This window comes from Myotis myotis, unplaced genomic scaffold, assembly GCF_014108235.1.
Source record: "Myotis myotis isolate mMyoMyo1 unplaced genomic scaffold, mMyoMyo1.p scaffold_m19_p_6, whole genome shotgun sequence".
Lineage (NCBI taxonomy): Eukaryota > Metazoa > Chordata > Mammalia > Chiroptera > Vespertilionidae > Myotis > Myotis myotis.
The window spans coordinates 57,941,780-57,968,515 of NW_023416368.1; the positions used below are offsets into that span (position 1 = coordinate 57,941,780).

The 26,736-nt window shown below is 37.2% G+C and overlaps 1 protein-coding gene across 6 annotated transcripts in view; it reads left to right on the plus strand.

Moving 5' to 3' along the window:
• ARFIP1 (ADP ribosylation factor interacting protein 1) overlaps nucleotides 1-22,797 on the plus strand; it is an 84,816-nt gene extending 62,019 nt beyond the window's left edge. For 5 of the 6 annotated variants that reach the window (XM_036312211.1, XM_036312206.1, XM_036312209.1 and 2 more), the window contains one exon: nucleotides 20,915-22,797. In XM_036312211.1, coding sequence (XP_036168104.1) covers nucleotides 20,915-21,070 — 156 coding nt within the window. In that variant the 3' untranslated portion in view covers nucleotides 21,071-22,797. Of the gene's footprint in view, nucleotides 1-3,939; nucleotides 4,067-20,914 lie in introns of those variants that run through there. The other variant, XM_036312208.1, reaches the window with a different exon arrangement.
• The last annotated feature ends 3,939 nt before the right edge of the window (nucleotides 22,798-26,736 follow it).

The window sequence follows — 26,736 nt, forward strand, 5'->3', positions numbered from 1 at the left end:
AGCCATGATAGGCCTTTAACTCTGCTTTCTTCCAGGTACTCTCTTAAAATTATTCTTCAGTTTGAATTGTCTGTTGATATCTTTTTCTTGGCTTTAGTATTTCCTTAGAAACTCTTCTGGTTACCATAAAAGCTGCAGAATGATACATTTCCTTGAGACCTACCAAGTCCAGCACCGCCACTCCCCCTTTTTAGCTTCAATGGGTGAAAAATAATTCATGTGAAAACATTATAATGAAAGTAAAGAAAACTTCAGCAGAGTTATCAGACATTTTGCCTGGCATCATTCAAACAAGAACACAGTGCTGATTGTGAGCATGTAGATGGCATCATATTAGTCTTTCATATATCTATCCTTATGTGTCAGTTATGCTGTATGCTATTTTTATGGATAGGACTATATCAATACTTAGATATAGATGTATATTTTAAATATGAAAATATTTCGACAGACTGCCCTATAATGGATCAACACTAGGCAATGTAATGCTAAATGAAGTATGCTAGAATGTTATGGGCTCTACCCAAAGCTAATTTGAAGGGAAAGTATTTGGGGGTTCAGGATTTTTGCAAATAGAGAAAATGATTTTAGAAAATTTATAAAATGATAATTGCATTCCGTTGGGATCTAATGGTACTGTATGCTATTCTCTGGATAGTGAAATTATGGGTAATTTTTATTTTCTATACATTTTTTAGTACTTTAGACAATTTCTATTAAAGGTTGTGTTGCCTTTATTAAAAGGAGGAAAAGTCCCTGGCCGGTGTGGCTCAGTTGGTTGGAACGTTGCCCCATACACCAAATGGTTTCAAGTTCTATTTCCAGTCAGGGCACATATCCAGGTTGCAGGTTTGATCCCCAGTCAGGGTGGGTGCAGGAGGCAATTAATTTATGTTTCACTCTCACATAGATGTTTCTCTCTCTCTCTCCCTCTCCATTCTTTTCTCTAAAAAAGAAAAGGAGGGAAAGTTATTTTGAAAAAATCAGTACCTTTAAATGAGCTATACTTATATAAATTTTGCCAGAGTAAGTAAAAATGAGCAGATTGCACGTGGATAGACAATGGCCATTTACTGCTACTTCTCTTACTGTAACTATTTTTGAAACTTGACAGTAGGTCCCAGATTTAGACATGAATCAGGGAAGGCACTTTTTATCAGTTGCTGTGCATTTTACATATATTCTATCACTTAATCCTCATAACAGCCTTCACTGCAATAGCTGCAGAAAGGCAAGAATACAGTGACTTCAAGACTGCATGCCAGCCTCTGGCCAAGAAGCTCAGTAGGTTAGTGTTGTTCCGATACACCAAGGTTTCGGGTTTGATCCCCAGTCAGGGCACATACAAGAAGCAACCAGTGAATACATTAAGAAGTGCAGCAGCCCCAGCTGGTTTGGCTCAGTGGATAGAGTGTCAGCCTGCGGACTGAAAGGTCCCAGGTTTGATTCCAGTCAAGGGCACATGCTTGGTTTGTGGGCTCGATCCCCAGTCGGGGGTGTGCGCTGATAAATGATTCTCTCTCATCGTTGATGTTTCTCTCTCTCTCTCTCCCTCTCCCTTCTCTGAAATCAATTAAACAAAAAAAATCGTACAAAAATTGATGCTTCTCTCTCTAAAAATCAATAAATGTTTTGTGGGTTTTTTTTTTAATTTAAAAAAGACTGCATGACAGGGATTGGGAAATCAACATAGGAAGCTGGTTTGGCTTGAGGATTGTGGAGGAGGAGGGTTGGGAAATTGTTCTATTTAACCCTGTGTTTAGTTTGAGATGATGACAAGATAGTCAAGTGGAAACAATGGTAGGAAGTTAATGATGTGGGTTTAGAGTTGGGATAAGCAGGGCCAGAGCTTCAGAGATAAAGGTTTGGAAGTCATTGCTTTGAAAATAATGTCATTGTCACATCTCTTTTGACCTTTCTTAATATAAAACAAGAAAATAAAATTGGCTTTATTCTCAAGGATTTTATGTTCTTGGGTAGCCTAGAGACAGTCTTTGTTTTTGGCTTTCCATAGTTGTTATCAAGCTAAGTTTCAATGTGAACTCAGTAATCGACCGTCTAAAATAAAACCTATAAATAAGCTCTGATATTTTTATCTTTTTTATTTAATTCTTCAAAACTATAATTTTGATGAAGACAGGTCCATGAGAAAACTTTTATTTTTGTTATTGTTTGAGCAACTTTTACCCTTTTATTATTATAGCTCTGGCAAAGGGAGGAGAAAACAAGCCTTTAGGCTGAAGAACTATCATCCCTGCCTGCTTTCTTGGCAGTTTGAATACCTCAAATCTGGGTTTTGTTCTTTTGTTACACTACAGCCGAATTTGTACCTTAATATCTCTTTTAAAATCATTTGTCAGGTAATCTACTTAGCACATGAATTTAAACAAACTTTATATTTTTAAAATATTGTATGTTGAATTTTTTTAAACAAAAGTTATCTGAAACATCCGTGAATGTGCTATTTTGCAATTTGATGTCCTAAAGGTTACTGCTTTTTTTAAAAGCTGTTTTTGCAGCTTTGTGGAGGAGGCTGTAGGGGCTCTCTTTTGATTCTCATATCATGGCTATTGGAGTGTCTTCCCATAGCAACACTTCTCTTCTGAAATGAGATGCCAAGTAACCAAACACCCAGAATATGCATAAAGTAGAAAGCAAATAGTCATTGAGAAAAGTACTAAGAACCATTCCTATAACTATTGTAATAGATTTTAGTGGCCCAACATTGTGAGAATGTTTTGGCTTGTTTTGTTCTTAAAACTTTTTAACATTTTTTTCAGAAGGATTAAGAGGCAAATTCATAGCTATATTTTAGAAAATTAAGGTATTTATATACAGTTAGTCTAACCTTCCTTCCCTGGCAAAACAAAGGGAGTAGGTATGTAAAATACAAACATTCCTGTGTATGTGCATGCATTAATACTGAGTAATATGTGCACATACCTATATTTTTCATAGATTTCTGTTTTTAGAAATAGTTTTATCCTTAATGGAAAACATTGAATTCTTCTACTATTTACAATCTGTACTCTCTTTCTTTAACCTAAACAACCCTTATTAATCTCTTGATAGTCTCTTCCTTATTTACTAAACACCACTGAGTTAAGGACAAAATTAATTAGGCTCTTCTAGTGTTTCTCTTTTTATCAATATTCCTCTTTTTCTAGACCTTTAAGTAATGTAACTCGAGCTGTCTTGTGGATTGACACAGTTTCTTTACCTTTGATTGCTCCTTTCAAGGTTCAAAACAAAACATAAGTTAAAGAGAAAAAAATGGGCATTTCTGTTTCTCTGTAGCCTTTGTGAGAATAGGTACCATGCCTTCTTTTACAGTGCTCTTGATGCCTAGCAATGGTGTTAAATGTGTAGTAGTCATTGAGCAAATGCGTGTTTGCATTTCTTCCCAGAATTAGAGGTTCACTGAAGGCCAGTGAGAGAGATGGAAGTAAATGGGATAGAAGGGTGAATCCTCATTACCACACTGCTTTAGTGAGGGCAAAGCTCACTCTTTCAGAAATGCTGCTATTGTCTGCAGTGTGTACTGTTTGCGTGGAAAGAGGAAACAAAAAGTTAGAGAAAAGCATGCAGATTATTGTGAGCAAGCCATGTTTATTTTTTTAAAACAACTTTTTATATGGCTTGGAATCACGTAGAACATGAAAAAAGTAATTTAAGATGAATGTTTTCCTTAAGATGATCATAATTTAACTCTGGGGCAGTAAATCTCTTTTCAGGGTTGTTAATTTATTAGGATAAAAAGAAAACCCTGTCACAGATTTAACAAATCTATTTTAGGATATAAATAAAAAGTAAGTATCCATTAATTTTATTATATTCTTATTTTAAGAAGGATAAAATATACTCTTTAAAGTAATGTCAGTTACTTAGCTATAATCATTACATGCAGTGTTGTTGTTTTTTTCATTTATTATATTTCAGTGACTTAAAGGATGACGAGGGGCAAAAATGATGAACCAGACTTGGAATCCATCCTGGACATATATCTGATTTATACAGTTAACTTAATTTAAAATAAAATAAAATAAAAAAATTTTCTCAAAAATCATCCTGATTCTTAGGTTGATGAAAAACTTTTTCCTCATATCACGTTTTATATATAATCAGAATACAGCAATATTCCTGTATATTAGGATTTTTAAAAAATATATAACAGACTTATTTTATATGTACCTTATTATGAATTTAACTTTCAGAGAAAACTCTAATGAACTAAAGTGGTGAGGCAGGAGAATACACAGAAAATTAAAAACACCTGGAACAAAGTAAACATATTCCTGTAATATGAGACAACTATACAACTGTATATGACTCAGTGGCTGTAATAGGAAATATTCAAAGCCTAGTACATTTTTGTAAAAACATGCTGTAAATGTTTGGAAAAACTTAGAGGGCAAATTCTTTACTTACTAAAAGTTCTCTTTGAGACCTGGCTGTTGTGGCTCAGTTAGAGTGTCATCCCGTATACCAAGGAGTGTCGTGTTCAATCCCAGTCAGGGCACGTACCCAGATTGCGATTTCAATTCCCGGTAGGGGTATATGTGGCAGCTGCTAGGGACCCTGCCCGTGCATGAATTTCATGCACTGGGCCTCTACTTTGATATAATTTCATGTTGTTTTTGTCCTTTTTTTCCATTCATTTAACAAACCTTTTTTTCAAATATATACTGTGTGCCAAAGTCCAGGTAAATATAATTTCCTCCCACCTTCTAAGTTCTTCTGGCTGGCCTAATAATCAAATTAACATGAAACAGATTAACAGGAGGAAATGTCTGAAATTTATTACAGATCTGTGTGGGGGATGTCATAAGAATATGGGACTCAAGGACATTGGGCAGTTGAGGTTTATAGGCAGGCCATTTGGCCAAAGGAGAAGGGGAGCAAGGGTCTGGGATTTCAAGGGGAAAATGGGCATTTTACAACTAGATGAGAAGGAGCAAAAACATGTGGAAAACAAATTTTTACCTGGACTACCCAGAAATAGTGGGACACAGAGGGAAATCTAACAAACAGGCTGCCACTGTTTATATTGTGATGTTAAGGTGATGCTCCCTTCCTTTAAGCAGGGTTTTCTATCTGCATTTATTTAGGCAGGTAAGGGGGAGGGGAGGGCCAAAGTTTCTTTCTAGTCTTTTGTTTCTTAATAACCAGCCTAAAAACAACATCCCAGATGGCATATTTGGGGGTGGCAAAACTGTAGTCTCGCCTCACCAGGAAGTGTTCTGAATATTGGTGATACCCAATGAGCAAAGTATAAACAAATTCTACCCTTAAAAAGCTTGTAGGATAGTAAAAAATACATTGATCAAATATATACATAATTTTGGCTGTGACTAGTGCTTTCAAGTAGAGGTACATAGTCAGTTAAGAGTGGTCAGGGCAAGCTTCCTTGAGGAAGAATGTTGAACATTAACCAGGTATAGTGAGAAGCAGAGTGTCTCAGCGGAAAGAACAGCTTGTGTTACAGCCCTTTGGGGTGGGTGGGGGATACACAGAGGTGATATGTTCACAGAATGAATATGACTAGAGCACAGAGAAAACTGGGAAGTAAGCAAGGGCCAAACCATGCAGGTCTTATAGACCACGTTAAGGAAAAGTTAATTTTAATATCAGTGGGAAGCTAATGAAAGAATTCTTGGTAAATGATAGGACTGAAATATGGAGCATAGATTTTAGTAGAACATAAGGGGAAATATAGTAGTTTAGAGGAAAAGATAGGAGCTTGGAACAGGGTGATGGTAGTAGAAATGGAGTGAACTGAAGGTTTCAAGAAATAATTACTTTAAAGCTAGAACAAATACATGTAAAATACTGAGAACAAATTGATGTATATAATTGGCATCTTTGACATTTTATTTCTTTATTCAGCAGATAGTCACCGATTGCTTTTTATGTGCCAGTCACTGAGTTAGGTAGCAGAATATAATGGTCTTGCCATCATAGAGCTTATAGTCAAGAGAAATAGGCATTAGCCAAATACATAAATACAATCTAATAGAAGGGTCATGTGAATATGCAAAGGGGAGTTGGATTGGTGTGGGGGATTGTGGAAGGCTAGCTGGAGGAAAACATTGGGGCTTAGATCCAAACGGATGGAAAGGAGTTAAATAAAGATGCGTGGGGGAAGGGGATTTTAAGAAGAAGAACTAAAGCAAGCATGTCAAACTTGCAGCCCGCTAGCCACGAGCTTGACATGCTTGAACTAGTATACAAAAACCAGCTGATGGTCAGTGAGCCCCTGCCTAAAGACTGGGGAGAGGAGCTGTGGATGAAGCAGCCACTGATAGGTAGGGCCTATACAAGAAAGAAATGACATATGTACAAGGTTATTCATTGCAGCATCACCTGTACTATCAAAAGATGATAACCCAGCAGTTCAGCAGGAAAGGACTAGTTGAATGAACTGGTTCATTTAGACCTGGCAGCTGTTTAAAAAAAGAATAGAAGTGCTATTGATAGAAAGCACCTCAGAACATACTATTAACTGAGAAGAGCAAGGTGCAAAGCAGTGTATACTGTACAATACCTTTTGTGTAAGAAAGGGAGAAAATAAGAATATGTAATTATTTATTCTTGTACTAGCATAACAAAAAACTGGAAGAATTAACTAAATAAAATTGGTTACCTATAAGGGGAACAGAATAGTTGGAGACAGGAGTGAAAATGAGACATATATCCTTTAAATTTTGATCCTGCAGATTCAGATAATAAGATTTAACTCTAGCCCTAACCGGTTTGACTCAGTGGATAATGCGTCAGCCTGCGGACTAAAAGGTCCCAGGTTTGATTCCGGCCAAGGGCATGTACCGTAGTTGCAGGCACATCCCCAGTAGGAGGTGTGCAGGAGGCAGCTGATCGATGTTTCTCTCTCATCGATGCTTCTAACTCTCTATCCCTCTCCCTTCCTCTCTGTAAAATATCAATAAAATATATTTTTAAAAAAGATTTAACTCTAAAAAGAAAGAAAAATAAAACCAGCTGGAATTTTTTGTTTTTTCAATAATATGCCTTATCTTTTTTCAAACGAGACTATTTCTGTTTTCAAACATAGTCTAATATTTATTTACATAACCTATAATTTTCCTCTTAGCTTTAAAATCAAATGATTAATTATGTGTTGGAGAGAACAGAAAAACAGTTAACTTGCTAGGACATGAGTTCCTCCATTCTTAAGTGACAGATTCAAAATGGTGTGATATAGTACCTTTCATTTATGTCAGAAAATATTTTCACGTATGATATCATGTTTGCTGCTCTTAGTGGTTTGGCTTGCAGGCCCTTTTTAAAATTTTTCTAAAACCACGTAGAGAATGAAAAATTTGCCAGTGGTTTGCATTGTCTCCTTTCTCTCTTTAGAAAACAGGCAGAAATTAGCTATCTTTATATAAACCATGCAACCAAAAAGAATTGTGAGTTATGGGTTGGTTTTGAAATTGGCATCATCCAAGCCATAGTTATACAAAATCATTTTGGTAATTTACAATCATCAACCAGTGTATGCAGGAGAGAGACCATGCCTGTCTAACTAATCCATGTAGTCTGTCTCTGTTGTGCTGATTCCAGCCTGTAGTTTTATGAAGGAGAGGTATTTTGTAGGCAAGATGTAAAAGCCTTCCATGAGAGATAGCTTTCTAATTATGAATGGCTAATTTTATAGAATTGACTTGGTTCCTTTTTTTCTTTTTTTGGCAATTATAAGGTACTTGTGTTTTGTGACTTGGTCAGAAGTGATTAACTCATTTGAAGGGTAGATTTGGGTTTCATTTTTGTTGTATCCATCAGAGGAGAGGGCATTATTTGGTCCTTTCACTTTGAGTGAATAGGATTCATTCAAAAAATTTTAATTTTTGCCCTGGCAGGTGCAATTCCCAGTCAAGGGCATGTACCTGGGTTGCAGGTTTGATCCCCAGTCCCAGTAGTGGAGATACATGTGGAAGGCAACCAATCTATGTGTGTTTCTCACATCAGTGTTCCTCCCTCCCTCTTTCCCTCCCTTCCACTCTCTAAAGAAAAGAAAAAAGAAAAATCAATGAAAAAAATATCTGGTGAGGATTAGCACGAAAAAAGAAAATTTAATTCTTAACCATTACTGCTGTGATGTGTCTGCTCTAAACATGGTTGATACATGTGTACTGCTCAGATCCACATTCCATTTATTTGCCAACCTTGGGTATCACCCAAGTCAAGGTTGTCGGGTTTTGTAATACAGTTGAATTTTTAAGTAACCATTATAATACTTTGAACATACCACTAATAATCAGTATTGGTTTTGGTGACAGTGGCATTACTGCACATCTTTTTTTTTTTTTTTAGTTCTTAGTAATTAGAGTCTCTTCAATTTACTTAAAGTAAAACCTTTAATTAGTATTTCTGAATAAAATCTTGACATTATCAGTGTTTAAGAATTTGACTTTGCATTGTTCTTTTTAACCTTTTCCTTAAAGTCCTCTAAGTAATGACTCAGCATTTTTTGTGTTAACTATACATATATATTCCTTCCATGACTCATCTACACTTTGCTTTGTTAGATTAAAAAAAATTATTTGAGCCTAACTAGTGTGGCTCAGGGTTTGAGCATCGACCTATGAATCAGGAGGTCACAGGAGATCATGGTTCGATTCCTGGTCAGGGCACATGCCCAGATTGGGGGCTCAAGGCAGCTGATTAATGATTCTCTCTTGATGTTTCTATCTCTCTCTCCCTCTCCCTTCCTCTCTGAAATCAATAAAAATATATTTTAAAAAAGAAAAGAAAGAAACCATTTTCTTTTTTAAAAAAAATCATTTGATAACTAGGTTTCTCCTTTATTACTCTTAAACCTTATAATATTTTGATTTTCTGTTATTTCTGTCTTTAAGTTTTCAAAAGATACTTTTCCAAAACTCAATATGTTTTTTTTAATATGTTTTTATTGATTTCAGAGAGGAAGGGACAGAGAGAGAGAGATAGAAACATCAGTGATGAGAGAGAACCATTGATCTGCTCCCTCCTGCATGCCCCCTACTGGGGATTGTTCCGCAACCCAGGCATGTGCCCTTGACTGGAATCAAACCCAGGACCCTTCAGTCTGCAGGCCGATGCGGAGCCAAACCAGCTAGGGCTCAATATGTTTTTTAAAGTGCTTGTTTTGGACTATTATAATGCCTAATCTTAAAAAATAATGTATAAAGGTATTGTGACAAATTCCCTGCTGACAAGCAACTTACAGTCTAATGGAGAACATTTAGTAAAATTTGTTATACACAAAATGCTGAGTTAAGCATAAAAAAGAAGAAATACAGAATTTGATGAAGAAAAACATTAGTGTGGGCTGGAAGTCCCTGTTAGTAGGTTAGGTGGCAGTATGATTTAAGCAGTACCATACAAGAATGAGCATTGGTGGGTAAAGACCAGAAAAAAAAATTCTTGAAGAAACTCTGATTATATGTTTAAATGATTTGTAAACTTTGTTAAATTTTCTGTTCTCATTTTAAAGCAGGGCATAGTATTACTATTAAGGGTTTTCTTAAGAAAAAAAATGGCTTTGTCATAAATTTTAATAAAGCTTTTCTATTTAAGTTTATAAATAGTTGTTAGGTGCATAGGGTCAGAATGTTGTATGTTATACAAGAGATGGGATTCTTAATCTTAAAAAGTTAGTTTTCCAAGGAATAATACAGAAAACCGTAACTACGAAGGAAAACTATTTTGGAATGTGAAGATGAGTGTGAGTAGACCTTTGGTTTAACTGTAAGTCCTTGTTGCCTATTGTCCAAAGACCGTTGAGAACAGGGTCACCTAATTGATGAAAGGAAATAACCCAGTTTCTTGAGTACTCTTCTGTAGCTAAGTTAATTTTGAACTAGTTGCTCAGATGCTAACTTAAGTGATTTATATTACTTAATATTTCCTCTGGCACCGATGTTTTACTATAGTGCCAGGGCCTTCTCCATTTAAAGCAATATCATACTGTGCTGTGAATGCCTGCTAGTCTGTTTTTTCCCATTGGATGTAAGCTCCATGGATGCATCTGTAGAGCATTCCCTTACAGTAAATGAATTGATAGACACTAATCTTTGAATAATGTGTACATGGAGGAAGCTCTCTAAAAGTATTATATATGTCATCTATATATGTCTAGCCGATCTGTGATCTAGATGCTCATATACTAGTGTATAGATGACAACGCTGAGATTCAGAGAAGTTAAGTAACTTGCCCAAAGTCTCACAGCCAGACCAAATCTAGATCCGTTTGACTCCACAGCCCTACTTTTAGTTAAGTGAAATGAAGCTATGATGCTGCTCCACGGAAGGTTCTTAAAATAGCAGAGGAAGAAGATGGGAGATAACAGAAGCCATATTGGTCACCTATACTTGGATCTCCTAGAACAGTGATGGCGGACCTTTTGAGCTCGGTGTGTCAGCATTTTGAAAAACCCTAACTTAACTCTGGTGCCATGTCACATATAGAAATTGTTTTATATTTGCAAACATAGTAAAACAAATACTTGTATTTTTGATATTTATTTTATATATTTAAATGCCTTTTAACAAAGAAAAATCAACCAAAAAAAAAAATAGGTTCGCCATCACTGTCCTAGAAAGAAGGAGGAAGGGGAGGGAGCTAACACTGTAGACCACAGAACAGAAAGGCAATAGAAAGTTTTGCTAAGGCAAAAGGAACCTGTGCATTAAGGATTTTACTATACCATTGGATAAAGATTTATAAGACACTACCACAATTGTGTTACCTAGTGTTACTGGAGTTTACAGATTATGTTTCATCAGTTACCTTTTCAAAAGAGAACTGCCCTTCTTTCCCTTGTAGGATGCTTTTTTTAACCTGCTTGTCAGTGATTTGTTGAAACCTGTCCTAGTGAGTCTGAAAAGTAAAATATGTTCTCCCACCTCCACTTGTAGTTCATATTTGTCTTTCTTCCCTCACTCCCTTCCCAGTGCCCACGCCCTTATTTTTGATTGTGTCTCTTTCTCACCTGGTAGTTGCTTTGACAGGACAGGCATTTCCAAATCTATTGCAAAGTAATAAAATCACAAACCTAATAAAAAACCGAGACAGATATACTTTCCTGTTTGCTACTCTTCTGGTCTCTTACTGAAAAAAAGATCAGTGATGGCAGAGAAAGCAAATAATTACACATTTTTAGATAGTTGGGAGTAAAGAGAGGAGTTAATACTTTTATATTAGTGGTTGGAGACATCTTACTAAAGAATGACTTTGTTCCATCTTTCCTCACAGCTATTACCCCAATATTGTTGTACATGTAATATAAACCCCTATTTAATCAAATTATTTGGAGAGCCAATAATTAATTTGAAGAATTATAACAATTATAAATATAACATAATTTTTAATTGTAATTTGCCTCTTTTTCTTATTTACTTCAGCATCTCTGATAAGAATGTATGTATTATAAATTTGATTTATAAATAAAAGTTCATTTTTATGGTTTTGATGCCTACAAAGTAATACTTCTCTTCAGGTTTTTCAGTCAGTAACTTTGTAAATAGTATTTATCTTCTATTGATACATGCTGTGTGGGCAGGAGAAAGTTTTCAGTGTAATCTACTTGGCATCATCTATCAGTCCTGCTCTTAAATTTCTCTTACCCAGTTTCTATTTTAAACTGCAGCTTGTCTCTGCCTTAGTAGTCAGTGTTGAAGTTTGTTTTGCCCTTTAACAATTAAAGTATTGTGTGCTATATTTTAGGTCATTCACCAGATGTTGCTATAGTTGTTTTGCTTATGTCTGATCTGGTTGCTCATTGTTTGGCAGATCTCTATGAAAGTTCTTTGTAATTGAGTTCACAGTGATTTAGTGTATTTCTATGTTAGGTTTTGAAAGTTTATCAAATTTGTCATCATCCTGTTTCTGCCTGGAATTGTTATTACTATCTTCTTTTGCTCCTATTTGAAATTTCTGCTTTTCTGTTGTATTTTATTTATCCTTATAACCACTTTAAATCTTTTCTAACATACAATAACAAATAGTTCATTATAGATTTTTCCTGCTCTATAATTATGAAAGATCATATGGAAGTTTAATATGGCATCTATAATAATAAAAGCATAATATGCTAATTAGACCAGACAGCCGGACGTCCTTCCAGACAAAGCCGCGGTAGCTGCGAGTGCCGAGGGCAGGCAGCTGCAGCGGCTGGCAGCGGCAGCAACAGCAGTGTGATGGGGCGGCGCCTTCCCCTGATCGGCCTGGTCACCTCCTGCAGAGGGAGGCCAGACTGCAGCTTAGGCCCGCTCCCTATGGGCCATCAGGACATCCCCTGAGGGCTCCTGGACTGTGAGAGGGGGCAGGACGGGCTAAGGGACCGCCCCCCTCCTATGCACAAATTTTCGTGCACCAGGTCTCTAGTTAATCTTCATAATGTTAGAAAGAATTCACTTTTATTTCTTTCATCTGCTCCAACCCTTGTGTGAGATCCTTGTCCTGAGGATGTTTAAATGCAACTTCAGGGCCAGAGACAAAATTAGGAAGGTTAAAATGTCTTTTCTACATTTCTACCCTTCTTTTAAGTGTTCTGGCCTATCTTTGTTTGTTTCCAACTTTGTTGAAAAGCTTTCCAAAATGTGTATTGCCTTAGGAATAGAGGCATGTAAGAAGAGGTGAAAGAACACGGGCCAGTCTTGGAATAGACATTCCTGAGTTTCCCAAAGGCCAGCACATCTGCTTCCTAGCTCTCTAACCTTAGGCAAGTTACTTAACCTTCTGAGTCTGCTTTTTTTAACCATCACATGGAGAGAATAAAAGACCGGACAAAATAGATGTAAGGGTAACATATTATCTGTCACATACAAAGTGCCTCACAAAAGTTAGTGTCCCCCACCATATCAAACAATAGTCTATCAAAATACTTGGCTGTTTCTTTGATTCTCTATGCTGATCACTTCTCATAATCTTATAGTATAAATATAGAAGTAAATTTTAAAAGTGTAATGACCCTAAAATATTTTCTCAAAGGTTTTGGCGTTTTGGCCCTTCTCCCAAAAGCAGGTTTGACCTTTCCCCCACCTCACTTTAAGCCAGTTCTGTTTGAGAAACAGAGTCTTTCTTAGATTGACCTTTATAAGACCAAACAGCCTAGTAAAGCAAACCTGATAAGCGAATAACTTAAAATAATACTTTTAAGTCTTGCTAAAATACCTTATATATAGTGACAACAGCACAGTTATTACCATGATTGTAAAATTGTTATCTTTAAAATTGTATGGTAACTGCTTCTCTAATATTATTTAATTCTTCCCTTTAATTGGTAATGATTTATATTTGTTTAATAACCAACACATTCTGAGGATCAATTATAGCATATCAATCTGAATTGCATTGAAGACATTATGTGAATATGTGTCATAATGTAAATTAATTCATCAAAGATAGCCAGAAAATATTTTTAATTGATTTCATTTAGAAAGTATGTTCACATTGAAATTTGGTTTATTAGTTTATTTTAATTTCCCTTTATTTTTTATTTAGTAGTGGTTGATTGGATAAAACAGTCAATACCATTCTTATTTAAATTTGTATCTGATTTTGAAGACATACTGCTAAAACTAAAACTTGTACTAGGATAACACATAATCATTGCTAGTAGGAAAATGAGATAAGTAATCTGTTTTGGTATAAAATAGCTTCTGAGAGTAAAGTGACAATGAAATTGTATGCTTTCTTTCCATAATTATCACTGAAAAGCTGCAAAGCCCCAAAGGCTCTCTTATTCAAGGGAGCTGCTCTGAAGTGTATGTATACTTCTAAAGGCTCTACACATCAACCTTCTCACAATTACTGGGGGAATGTTTTTGGAAAAACAGGTATTATATCATTTTGTTGTGAAAACTAGAAGTCAGTCCAAAAAGCACCCTCTTTCCTTGGTTTCCCATGAATTAAGTTTCATTGGGGGTAGGGGGGCATTTTAAACACAGCTAATGCACCCCATTTGAGCCTTTGTTAATAAATGCTTCCTTGGCTACACAAAGAGGTGTTTCTCCATGTTGGGTTTGTCAGCTACTCTAGGGAGCAGGGAACCTGACTTGTGTTGACATTTGTAGGGTTAGCTAAAGATTGACTGATGCCCTTCCCACTTTCTCTTTGGTTAACTTTCTAGACTGTTAGAACAGCTCTCTGGAAATCCAGTAATGAACCAATCCTGTACTCTACTTTTATTGTCTCCTCTAATTCTAGAACATGGGGATTAAAATTAAAGGCAACATTATTTTGTGACCCAAAGAGCAATAAAGTAATTGAGTAGACTCTGTTTCTGAACATTTAAATTCCACATTAAATGGACAGAGGCTCCTGAATTGCTCTATAATTCCAGGAGCCAAGGATCATCCAAAATTGGAAAACAGGAAAGGCCCAGATGATAGTAGAGCAAGTTCAAAAATTACTTTGTGATGCAGGTAGGCTACTAATGTGAAAGCCTTTAAAAAATACCTCTAAATAGGGAAGAAAGTTAATTAATGGGCTGGTTCATAAACTGATAAACTCTCGGTTGAATTTAATATATCTCTAAAAGAGGAGTTAGTTTCTGTCCTTGAAAATAAATAGGAATAATGTAATGTTTTTCTTTTGAATTTCCAGATATAGGAATACCTCTATTTAAAAAGCAATTACTTTTCTCAGAAAATGTTGGTAGAAAGGAACCATAAATTTTTTAATTCAGTTTCTTCATTATGCAAGTGAGAAGAGAGTTCACATAGTAAACTTGGGGGAAAATGGGAATGGAGCCCCATTTTCCCAGATCTTTTATTCTCTCTTAGCTATCTTAACTTTCTTCTTCAGCTAACAAGAGTCTCTGCAGACAAAGAAAAGGTTTATTTAACTAATGGACAGAGGAAAGTACAAGTTAATAAATGGTTTATTTGTAATAAATTTGCTTTGTTCCTGATCTAGAAAATGTCATTATAGAGAAGGAAATTTTAAGTGTGGTTTGCAAAAATTCAAGATGCATCACATATCAGTTCATGAGCATTGTAACATTGTATTTTAGGGACTGATATGAGTTTTTTTTATATTCCCTGAGGTTCATTACTTCAGACACTACAAGAAAAGGTGAATGTCTTGATGGTAAACGGAATTGATTTATGGCAACAGAAAGAATTAGAATCTGGAAAGGGTATATGAAACCTTTAAATTTAGTTTCACTTTTAGATCTGTTAACTCATTTATAGTCTATTTTTGATCCTATATCTGAAATGAGTCATAAAGCTTCATTATTTTCCTGTGTTTTTTTTCCCTTTATCTTTGTTTTTTTAATCCTCACCTGAGGATTGATTTTTAGAGACATAAGAAGGTAAAGAGAGAGAAAAAAAAAACACACATCAATGTGAGAGAGAAACATAGAATATTTGCCTCCTTTACTCACCCCACCAGGGATCCAACCAGCAACCTAGATATGTGCCCTGACTGGGAATTGAACCTGCAGCCTTTTGACGCTCAGAATGACACTCGAACCAGCTGATCCACCCAGTCAAGGTCTTTGTCTTTTTAAAAAATAACATTTGCTAGACATACAAAATAATAAATGTAATGCATATTTAAGTTATAAAACATAATAAACATCTGTGACCCCACCTTTCAATCCAAGAACTAGAACATTACCAATAATGTTATTATCTTCCTACTAAAGGCCTGGTGCACGAAATTCGTGCGGGGGGGTGGGGGGGTGGGTGGGGGGCGTTCCCTCAGCCCAGCCTGCACCCTCTGAAATCCAGGACTGCTTGGGGGGATGTCCAACTGCTAGTTTAGGCCCTATCAGACATCCCTCTCACAATCCTGGACCACTGTCTCCTAATCGCTCACCTGCCTGGTTGCCACTAACTGCCCCCCGTTGCTGGCCAGGTCACCCCCAACTGCCCTTTACTGTCACCCTTTACTGTCCCCCCTGCCGGCCTGGTCGCCCCCAAATTCCCCCCTGCCAGCCTAGTTGCCCCTCACTGCCCCCCCCCCCGCCAGCCTGGTCACCCCCAACTACACCCCCACCCCCGCCGGCCCGGTAGCCCCTAACTTCCCCCCCACCGGCCTGGTCGCCTCTTACTGCCCCCCTGCCGGCCTGGTCACCCCCAACTCCCCCCCCCCCTCTGCCGGCCTGGTCACCCCACGCAGCCTGCTTGTTCAGTCGTTTGGTCATCCCTCACTAACCCCCCTGCCAGCTTGGTCGTAGGCAGCCATCTTGTGAGGGCATGAGGGTTAATTTGCATATTATCTCTTTATTATACAGGATTCCTTCCCTAACCTATTTCCTTACCCCCCTCTTACCTTACATTTTTTTCATTCTACTGTTAAAGGACATTTGTATTGTTCTGTGCCTGCTATGAATATTCCTGACCTTTCCTCATAAGGCATTGTGAGTGTTCAGCTTTCTAAAATAAAGCCAAATTGTTTTCTAACGTGGATGTACCAATTTACATTCCACCAGTAATGTACCCAGTTCCCTTTGAGCCACAGTCTCTCCAAAGTGAATAAAATGGTATTCTTTTGTGTGTTCTTCATTTTTATTTCCCTCATTATTTATTGACCACATATATTTCTTCCAATATAAAATACCAATTCATGCCTTTGCCCATATTTCTGTTGGGTTGTTTGGAGTTGTTTTTTTGTTTGTTTTTTAATTGATTTGTAGGAGTTCTTCATGTATTTTTGTACTAATCCTTTTTTGTTTATGTGTTATATATATATATATCTTATACCATTTATGACTTGTGATTTTACTCTCTACAATAGTTGTTAACAAACAGAAGACCTTAAACTAGTTTAAGTTATCAATCTTTTATTTGTTAGTGCCTTTTGCATCCTATTTAAGAAATCTTTTCAAACCCAAGGTTGTAAGATTTTTCTAAAAGTTTTAGATTTTTTTGTTTTTCACAATTCCATATCCACCTGGAGCTGGTTTATTTATATTTTATTTATATCATGTGAATTAGGAATCCAGTTTTCTCTCCAGGTAGTGAGTGAGTAACCAGTTTTCCAAGCACCATTGTTCTCCCCCCCACCCACCCACACACACACACAGAGATCTTTTCCCCATTTTATTGTTTATTGTCTTATTTAATTATAAGAATTCTTTATATATTGTAGTATCAGATTCTTTGTCTTATGCATATTTTGCAAATATTGTCTTTCAATATGTGGCTTGCCTTTTTATTTTTATAAATGTCTTTTGAAGAGAAAAATATTTTAATTTTGATGAAGTCCAATTTATTAATGTCTTTCTTTTATAATTTACTAGAGGCCTGGTGCATGAAATTCATGCATCGGGGCGGGGGGTCCCCTCAGCCCAGCCTACAACGACATAAGCGTTTTGTGCCCAATCTCCCAGAGGCCCTCCGTGGCCAGGCGTGGAATGCTTGCCTCATCACCAGGGTGACGATGCAAGTGTTTGCCTCCCCCCCAGCCACTCCGTGCCTGCTGCCCAGAGGCCCTATGTGCCTAGGGTGGAATGCTTGCCTCGTCGCTATGGCGACAAAGCAAACATTCTGCCAGGCCTCTCACACAGCCCACTCTCAGCGGCCGCCCCCCCAGGACTGGGGGACTCCAGGGGGGCTGAGAGGACTGGGTGCTGCCATATTTGTGATGGAGTGATGGCTAATTTGCATATTACCCTTTTATTAGATAGGATGCTTTGTGTGTACTATTTTAACCCTTTTCGGTCCAACCTCGAGGCTGACTCGACAGACCTGGCACTAGGAGCAGGTCCAACATCAAGCAATAAGAACATTAAAAAGTTCAACATTCAATCTCGTCAATTTATTTGGACCAGACTGTTTGAATTCCAAAAATAACGTTGGACCGCAAAGGGTTAAAATCTTTGCCAAACCCAAGATCGTTAAGATTTTCTTCTATGTGTTTTTCTAGAAGTTTTATAGGTTTTTAGCTTTTTTGTTGTTGTTAATCCTCACCTGAGGATACTTTTCCATTGATTCTTAGAGAGAGTAGAAGGAAGTGGCGGCGGGGAGGAAGGGGAGACACACACAGAGAGAGAAACATCAGTGTGAGAGAGACACATTGATTAGTTGCCTCCTGCACACGCCTGGCCTGGGCTGGGGATTGAGCCTGCAATCAAGGTACAGTGCCCTTGACTGAAATTGAACCCAGGACCCTTCAGTCCATGAGCCAATGCCCTATCCACTGAGCCAGACCAGCTAGGGCTGGGTTTTAGCTTTGACATTTAGGCCTTTAATCCATTTCAATTTAAATTCTGGAGATGTAGTGAGGTGTAAAGGTCAAGGTTCACTTTTCATGACTCAGTCCTTGGATCTCTTTTTGTCTATACACTCTCTTGATGAGCTTATCTAGTCACATGGGTTTGCATATCATCTGTATATTGAAGTACTATATTGACTTCCAATTCACATTTCCATTCTGGACTGCTATCCTGAACTCATTCAGTTTCAAAAATACAGCTACCTAGTTAGCATTTCCCTGGGTGTTCCCTGGAAGGCATCTGAAACTGAGCTCTTCATATCCACCTTTCCCTCCTCCATATCTGGCCTTTTTTTTATTGTGTTGAGGTAAACTGATCGATTTCTATCTTTGAAAAAGAAAGAACTCATATTTCTTCTTTCATACAACACTTCTCACACACTTGGGACACCACATGAGTGGGCTTTTTCCCACATTGACTGATTCTCGACACCGGCTGGGTGTCCTACAATTCAATTCAGTTCTGACACTGTGGACCCCACCACCATCACCACCTTCAGACACCAATTGAAAGTCCAGGTTTTCACTTGTTTTTCTGATGGACTGGCTATAAATCAAGGGTTCTCACAACCCCTCCTTGGATTCAATCACTTGCTAGAGTGGCTCACAGAACTCAGGAAGACAGTTTTCCTACTAGATTCCCTGTTTATTACAAATATTAAAGGCTACAGATGAAGAGCCAGATGAAGAGATACTAGTACATAAGGCGGGGTTTGGGAAGGTCCTGAGCATAGAGCTGCTGTCCGCAGCGCGTGGAGAGCATGCTGCCCTCATGGCACATGGGCACGTTCATCAGCCCAGAAGCCCTCCAAACCCCGTACTTTAGGGGGTTTTGTGGGGTTTCATTACATAGGTCTGATTGATTAAGGCATTGTCCATTGGTAATTAGTTCAGCCTGTAGCCCCTCTCACCATACCCCACTTTATGATGATGAGATTTTTGGAAAGTCCCTAGAGAACCACAGGATGAGGTTTGGTTGCCACCAATCTCATTATCATAAAGTGGAGTATGGTTGAAAGGGCTCATTATGAACAACAACAAAAAATACTCCTTTTAGCTCTGGAACTGTTTCAGATGTACACCAAGAGACCAAGTATTATAACAAAAGATGTTCCCATCCTCTTATCCTTTAGGAAATTACAAAGGTTTTAGGAGCTATTTTCCCAGAGTGAGGATGAAGATCAATTATATTTTCCTTATTATAAACCACAGTATTACAATCTTCTTACAAATTCCAAATCAGTGGGTTCTAAATAAGTGAAATTTTGTTTCACTAAGAAAAGTCAGTGTTGATTAAAGATTTGACTGTCAAATAGGTAACCTTGGATTTCACTGCAATTGAATGAGTACTATTCTGTGTCAGACAGTGTGCTGGGTAGTATCCCATTTCATTTAACCCTTACAACAGCACAGCAGATTCCGCTGGTAATGGCATCCCTGATAAACGGATAAAGACCTTGGCCAATGAAGTTAGAAGTAACCTGTGCCTGTGTCACAAAGACACTAGAAAGTGGTACAACTAAGATTGGCACACACACACTCCTCTCCTATGGGCTTTCACCCCCAGCAGGGCAAGCACTTGCTTCTCAGGCCTCCTTTTCTAACGTTACATGGCCAAGCTTACTTTTATTTGTTAAAAAACACACACTAAATTTGGAGATCTAATGGGCTTTACTATGTATTCATGAACTGAGCAGCATCCCATCTAGTAACTAGGAGGCCATTCAAGTGGATTGTACAAAATGGAAGGATTTTGTAGACAGAGTTTAGAACTAATAAAGAGTAGATTATTTCTGGCAAGGACACTTACCTTTAGGGAAAGGCAGGGGTCTTATTAGGCAGAACACCTCACTGGTGTGGATCAGGAAATTCCTGGCTGATTGGTTTAAAATTCCATCCTGGGAGAGGCTGAAACTGCAGGTAGGTTAGGTTTTGCATCTAGCATAAGTGACAGCCATCTTGGGCCTGTGGCTTTTCTTTTTAATACCTTGTAGAACAGTCCCCAGGGGTGTGGATTTTGAGAGGAGTGATTCTCTGGGGCCATTGTAATAGTCCACTGTAATAGGATACTTCACTCATCTCCTAAATTGCCATCCAGAAACCTGCTTTTCCTGTGATTGTCCTGTTTCCTTAATAAGTGTCTCTACGTTGAGGTTCACCATCCTTTGATGTCTATACTTGGTATAGAGTGTATGTCATTAGTAATTTGTATATAATTTTTCCTGTTCAGTATTTGATTTTGAATATCCTTAGTTTGAAAGGGTGTTTAATGATATTTTTTAATTAAAGCCCTCAACAATGTTTGAAAATGGCTAACAGAGTGCAGGCATGCCTTGGAGATAATGCAGGTTCAGTTACACACCACTGTAATAAAGCAGGTCGTAATCTTTTTGCTGGTGGAGGGTCTTGCTTTCAGTTTGTAAAATACGCAACATCTGTAAAGTTCAGTAAAGCTGCCCATAATAAAACAAGGTATGCCTGTACATATTTAGCTTCTGAAACTGATCTGTCCCCTGTAGGGAAATTAAAAGTCATCAAAGGCTCAGACCCTGCAAGACAGTGTACAGTAGGTATATGTGAACTACTTTGCATTATTAAAACAGCTTTTCCTGGGGAGAGAGATATGTGAGACAGTTCGTTGTCATTGGTGTTAATGCGTGTTCTTGTGCTCTGCCCTGTTCACAGGTGAAAGTATTGCACAACCAGCTGGTCCTTTTCCACAATGCCATCGCCGCCTACTTTGCTGGGAACCAGAAGCAGCTTGAACAGACCCTTAAACAGTTCCACATCAAGTTGAAAACGCCTGGAGTGGATGCCCCATCTTGGCTTGAAGAACAGTAAAATCACTCCTGGAAACAAAAAAACAAACAAAAAAAGGAAAGTCACATGGTTCTATTTCTAAACAAACCTAATAAGAATGAAGCACAGTTGGGAGAAGAGAGACGGTGACAACCATTGTAGAGATTCTCACACAAACAGCTTTAATTTTTCCCTTTTTCATACCTTAACAATTGAACTGTTAAATTTGATGGGAAGGTGGGCGGTTTTAATGAAAACCTAATTTCTATAATCTGAACACAGTAATTTTTCTTTTTGAGAAGTCCTTTTGTATTGTAAGGGTTGATGGCTATTTCTGTAGTTTGAAAACATCTAATATAGCTTTGCACTGACCGGATCAAAATTCAAGGATTTTGGTCCTGGGAATGAGGGCCAGTTGTAACTTTTCCAAAGGGAGGTTTACATGATTTGTATCAACATCAGATATTTTATATATGAATATATTAAACATCTTTAAGAGATTCATTTTCATGTATTGTCTTAAAGAAAGAAGAGACTATTTTGCAGAGTAAAATTATTTGATGTTCCTACAGCATCCACGATAGGCTGGCAGCCGCTCTAATGAATGACTGATTAGCTTGTGGAGTTTTGGCAAATATCTTTTAAAAAATGAATCTGTACCATTGTACTTTTGTTTAGACTTTTTTTTTTTCTTTTTTTAAGATGCAGGAATCACACTAATTTCTATGAGGCTTTTGAGCTTATGAATATGCATCATCCAAAGTCAGAGGGTGGTTATGTTAGCAGTCTTTTGATTCATGATGAAACCTGCTTAAGAAAAAAAAATTTTTTGACAGGTGGACTTGGGAATAGAAATTCTTGATGGTTTCTAAGGTAGAAATATGTGCTCAGAAAGCTAGTTTTGGGGTAAAATCTATTTTGACAGAAGTGAATTCCTAGACAGCTTTCATTGACTTCCATATGTAACAATACCGTTTAAGCCTTAAATCACAGATATGTGCCTTCTCAAATACAGTAATTCTCATTCAACCAATGTACAGAATCCATAAGGAAACCCCTTTCAGATAATGTTTGACCTGTCTGTTCCTTCCTTGGAAAGGAGCACTGTGTATAAATGTTGGGTTTCTTTGTACGCATTAAACCACATTTAGGGTTTAAGGTGAAATCAACTTTTGAATACACTATTTGGTTTTTCTTCATTCCTTTTATGGAATGGGGAGACAGGAGTTTTTTCATGAGTAATGGAAAGGCAGTATGGGGCAGAGTGGTGGTAAGAACAAGGGGGACTGGAAAGGCCAGCGCTAGTTTAGTTGCTCAGCACTGTTGGTTTTGTGTTCATGTGGTTGGCCTGTCCACTGTGTGGTTCAATCAGTAATGTAATCCTTTTTCAGTATAAGTTTTCTTGATTTTTGTCATAGACATAAATTAATATTTTGAGAGGTATTCCTTCACCTGTTCTTTTGTGTTGAAATGAAGTACTTAAAATTACTGTTATATATGAACTTGTGGACTGTAAGATTTGTTATATATGTTCAAATGCCTTTTAGCTGGCTTTTTAAATAATATGCCTGTTTTCAGTGCTTAATACAATGTAATGTGATTGTAAATCATAAACCTATTTTAAATCATTCCCTCCTGTATATTTGTACTCCTGAGAGCCTTATTTTATTCTTCCAGCAGAATTACTACTTGTGATAGTTCATTTACATTCCCCAGAATGTGCCTCTGGTGTGAATTTTGTATTCTTATTAAAAGTGTTTGCTGCAGTACCTTGTTTCTCTGGCTCTTCATCATTTAAAATAAGAAGCAACTTTTGGAAACTCTGAGGACATAGGACATATTATTAGGTGTTTCTGTAATTGTTTTATCTCAGTAAGTTTTTTTTTTCCCCTCAATTGAAATCTCTTTAGGGAGAACATACCCACCTTTACCACATTTTAATAACAATTATAGTAGCTAAGGAATTAAGTAGGTTTATGGGTTGATGATTTTTCAGAATAAACTAAAGATATTAGTGATTCAGAGACATGGGTACATGTGCAAAAGAAATAAGTAAAGTAACATAGCCACTTTGTTAAGTAATTCGTATTCATTGTAGAAAAAAATAGAAATTAATTTCAAAAAATTAAAGATAAAATAAATCACTTGCCAAAATAAATCACTTGCCAAGTTAGTAAGTATTGCATGAAACTACCTCTCCTAAAGTTAGATGTTTTAGTTAACAATTATAAAGTTAATTTGAATATGCATACATTCATCTTTGTACTCTTACCTGGTTATTCCCTTGGTTGGATGCTTAGAAGTGAAAATGAGCCCTCAAAATATATACAAACTTTTAAGACTGTTATATATTGCCAGTTGGCTTTCAAGAAAGGTTTTGCCAATTTACACCTCCAAGAGCATATACATGTCCCTGGTTAGCATATTTTTAAAGCCAATATGCATAAAAGGGCATAATGCTTGTAATCAGCAGAACAGCACTTTATAAATGTTTTAAGTAGAAAGGGAAAAGCAGCCAGGAAGATAAGACTGAACAGTCAGGATTTGGGAAATTGTGGGGTATGGGACAGAGAAATAGCTGACTTTTCTCTTATTAAAGTAGACTTTATTCAAGAAAAAATTGCACTTGAAGAGGCAACACAACAATAGCTGTCCAATATTAATGAATCCAAATTATACCTATTTTTTTCAAATCAAAAAATACATGTTTTGGTGTGCCACAGAATTTTAGTAATTAGTTTGTGTGTGTCATGAGATGGAAAAGGTTGGAAAATGGCTGCTGTAGACTGAAATAGATGGTTTCTTAGAGATTATCTGATTAACATCCTTTTTTGCAGATGAAGACATGAAGGCCTGGCAAGTGCCTCGGTTGCATACTCGATTCCCCTGCCCTGGTTGGGGCACATGCAGGAGGCAAGCAATCGATTTGTCTCTCTCACATCAATGTTTTTCTTTGTCGCTCCCCATCCCTCCCACTCTATAAAAATCAAAGGAAAATATCCCCAGAAGAGGATAAACAAAAAAGAAAAAGGTGTTACTTCTAAAGTTAAATACAATGTATATTCAGTGTCTTCTAAATTGAAAAAATAAAAAATTCATTCACCCCCAAATGGAATAATAATATTAGCTACATTTCAAAGTATTCATGTAGCAAAGTGTTCATCCTTTCAATCCACTGACCTTTAATTTAGAGTATTCTGAAAAAGAAATCATATGAAGGGTGAAAAAGATGAAGAGATTAAGTAAAGAAAAACCACTCATAGACACAGACTACAGCATAGTGATTAGCAGAGGGAAAAGAGGAGGGTAGGGGGAGGTAGAAGAGAATCCTATATAATAAAAGCATAATATGCTAATTAGACCAGATGTCCTTCTGGACGAAGCCGGGGCTGTGAGGGCCGAGGCAGAGGCGGCCGCCACAGTGGTGGGGGCCAAGTCCCTTGCACGATTTTGTGCATTGGGCCTCTAGTAAAGAATAAAGGGGGATAAATGGTGACTGAAGGAGGTGGACTCAATATACAATATACAGATGATGTATTATAGAATTGTACACCTGCAACCTATGTAATTTCATTAACCAGTGTTACCCTAATAACTTCAATAATTTTTTTAAAAACAAAATTAATCTTCATAGTTCCTTGGAATATATTTCCAGTTATTTATCTATTCTTTAATTTCATCAATGTCTTATTTTTTTATTGTATAGATCATTATGTTTCTTAAATTTATTTTCAAGTATTTTATTGTTTTCATATCATGAATGGAACTGATTTTATTATATCTTTATCTGATAGTTTTGAGCATGCAAATACACAACTGACTTTGTTTCTTGATTTTGTATCCTACAACTTTATTGAATTTTTTTATTCATTCTACTAGTGTTTGGTGGAGTCTTTGTGATTTTTTTTTTTATAATTTTTATTTCTTAAAGTATTACAAAGAGTATTACATATGTCTCCTTTTTTTCCCCCCCTTGACATTCCCCCGGCCCCTACCCCCCTGCCCCCCCCCCCCCGCCCCGGTGTCTTGTGTCCATTGGTTAATCTTATATGCATGCATATAAGTCCTTCAGTTGATCTCTTAATCCCCCTGCCCCAAACCCTCCCCAGGCTTCCCACTGTAGTTTGACAGTCTGTTCAATGTTGCTCTGCCTCTGCATCTACCCCTGTTCATCAGTCTATACTGGTCCCCATTATCTGTCCCAACCTCACTGGAGCAGTCCCAACCTCACTGGGGCCGTCCCTACCTCACCGGGGCTGTTTCAACCTCACCAGGGCCTTGCCAACCTCACCAGGGCCGATTCAACCGTCTTTGTGATTTTTTACACATAAGATTATTGTATCTGCAAAGAGATCATTTAACTTGTTCCTTTCTAATTTTCATGCCTTTTTTTTTCTTCTTGCCTGGTTGCTCTCACTAGGACTTCAGGGGTGATGTTGAATAGGAGTGTGAGAGTGGTTACCCTGGTCTTGATCCCGACCTTAGAAGAACAGCTTTCAAATTTTCTCCATTGAGCACGGGCTTTGGGCTTTCACATATGACATTTATTATGTTGAGGTATATTCTTTCCACAATTTGTTGAGAGTTTTATCATGAAAGAATATTGAATTTTGTCAAATGTTTTTTTCCTTCATCTTTTATTTCCATTATTGCGATTTATCTTACTTATTGATTTGTGTATCCTGAGCTATCCTTAAATCCTCAGAAAGAATTCCATTTGATCATGGTGCATGATACTTTCAATGTACTACTAAATTTTGGTTGCTAGTAAAAAAGAAAAATGATGTGAACCCCAAAAGTGTTACATAAAGTAAAATTAAGTATATTGAAAAGCTAAAGATAAATGTCTTTTAATCATGGGACTGCTGACTTGAAGAATAATGTATCTGCCTTAAAATGGGCCCAGGCTCCTTTAGTCTTCACTGGAGATAACTAATGGTGTGAAAAACAAGAGTAAATTATTATTATTATTATTATTATTATTATTATTATTATTACTTTTAGAGGAAGAGCGAGAGAGAAACATTGGTCAGTTGTTGCTTCCCATACACACCCAACCTACAACCTTGGTATGTGCCCTGACCAGGAATCAAACCTGTGACCTTTTGGTTTACAGGACAACTCTTCAACCAACTGAGTGAGCCACACCAGCCAAGGCAAAAGCAAATTATTTAAATTGGTAGTTAATTGCAACATTTGTATATAATCTGTGCTAATTTTTGTGAAGTATTAAGAATGATTTATTTTGTAATAATATTCCTATATATCTTCTGTCAGTAGCACTTTTTTTGAAACTTTTGGATCGCCTAGGAGAGTTGAGACCATCTGAGAGCCTTCATCAGTAAATTTCATCAGCAAAATTTAGGCATTTAAAATCTGATTCCCTCTGTAATATTACAGATTATGATATTGGCAAAGACTATCCAGTTCTGGATAGGCTATTTTCTGATCAAAAGACCAGTAATAGCCCTGGCCAGTTTTGCTCAGTGACAAAACTGAGGGTTCGATTCCCAGTTAAGGGCACATACCTTGGTTCTTGGTTGCAGGTTTGATCCCCTGTGCAATGGGGGCCACGTGGATGCGGGAGGCAACCAATTGAGCGCTCGTGTTCGCTCGCTCTCCTCTCTTCCTTGCACTCTCTCTAAAAAAAAAAAAAAAAAAAAAGGAAAAAATGCCCTCGGGTGAGAATTAAAAAAAAAAAAAATAGA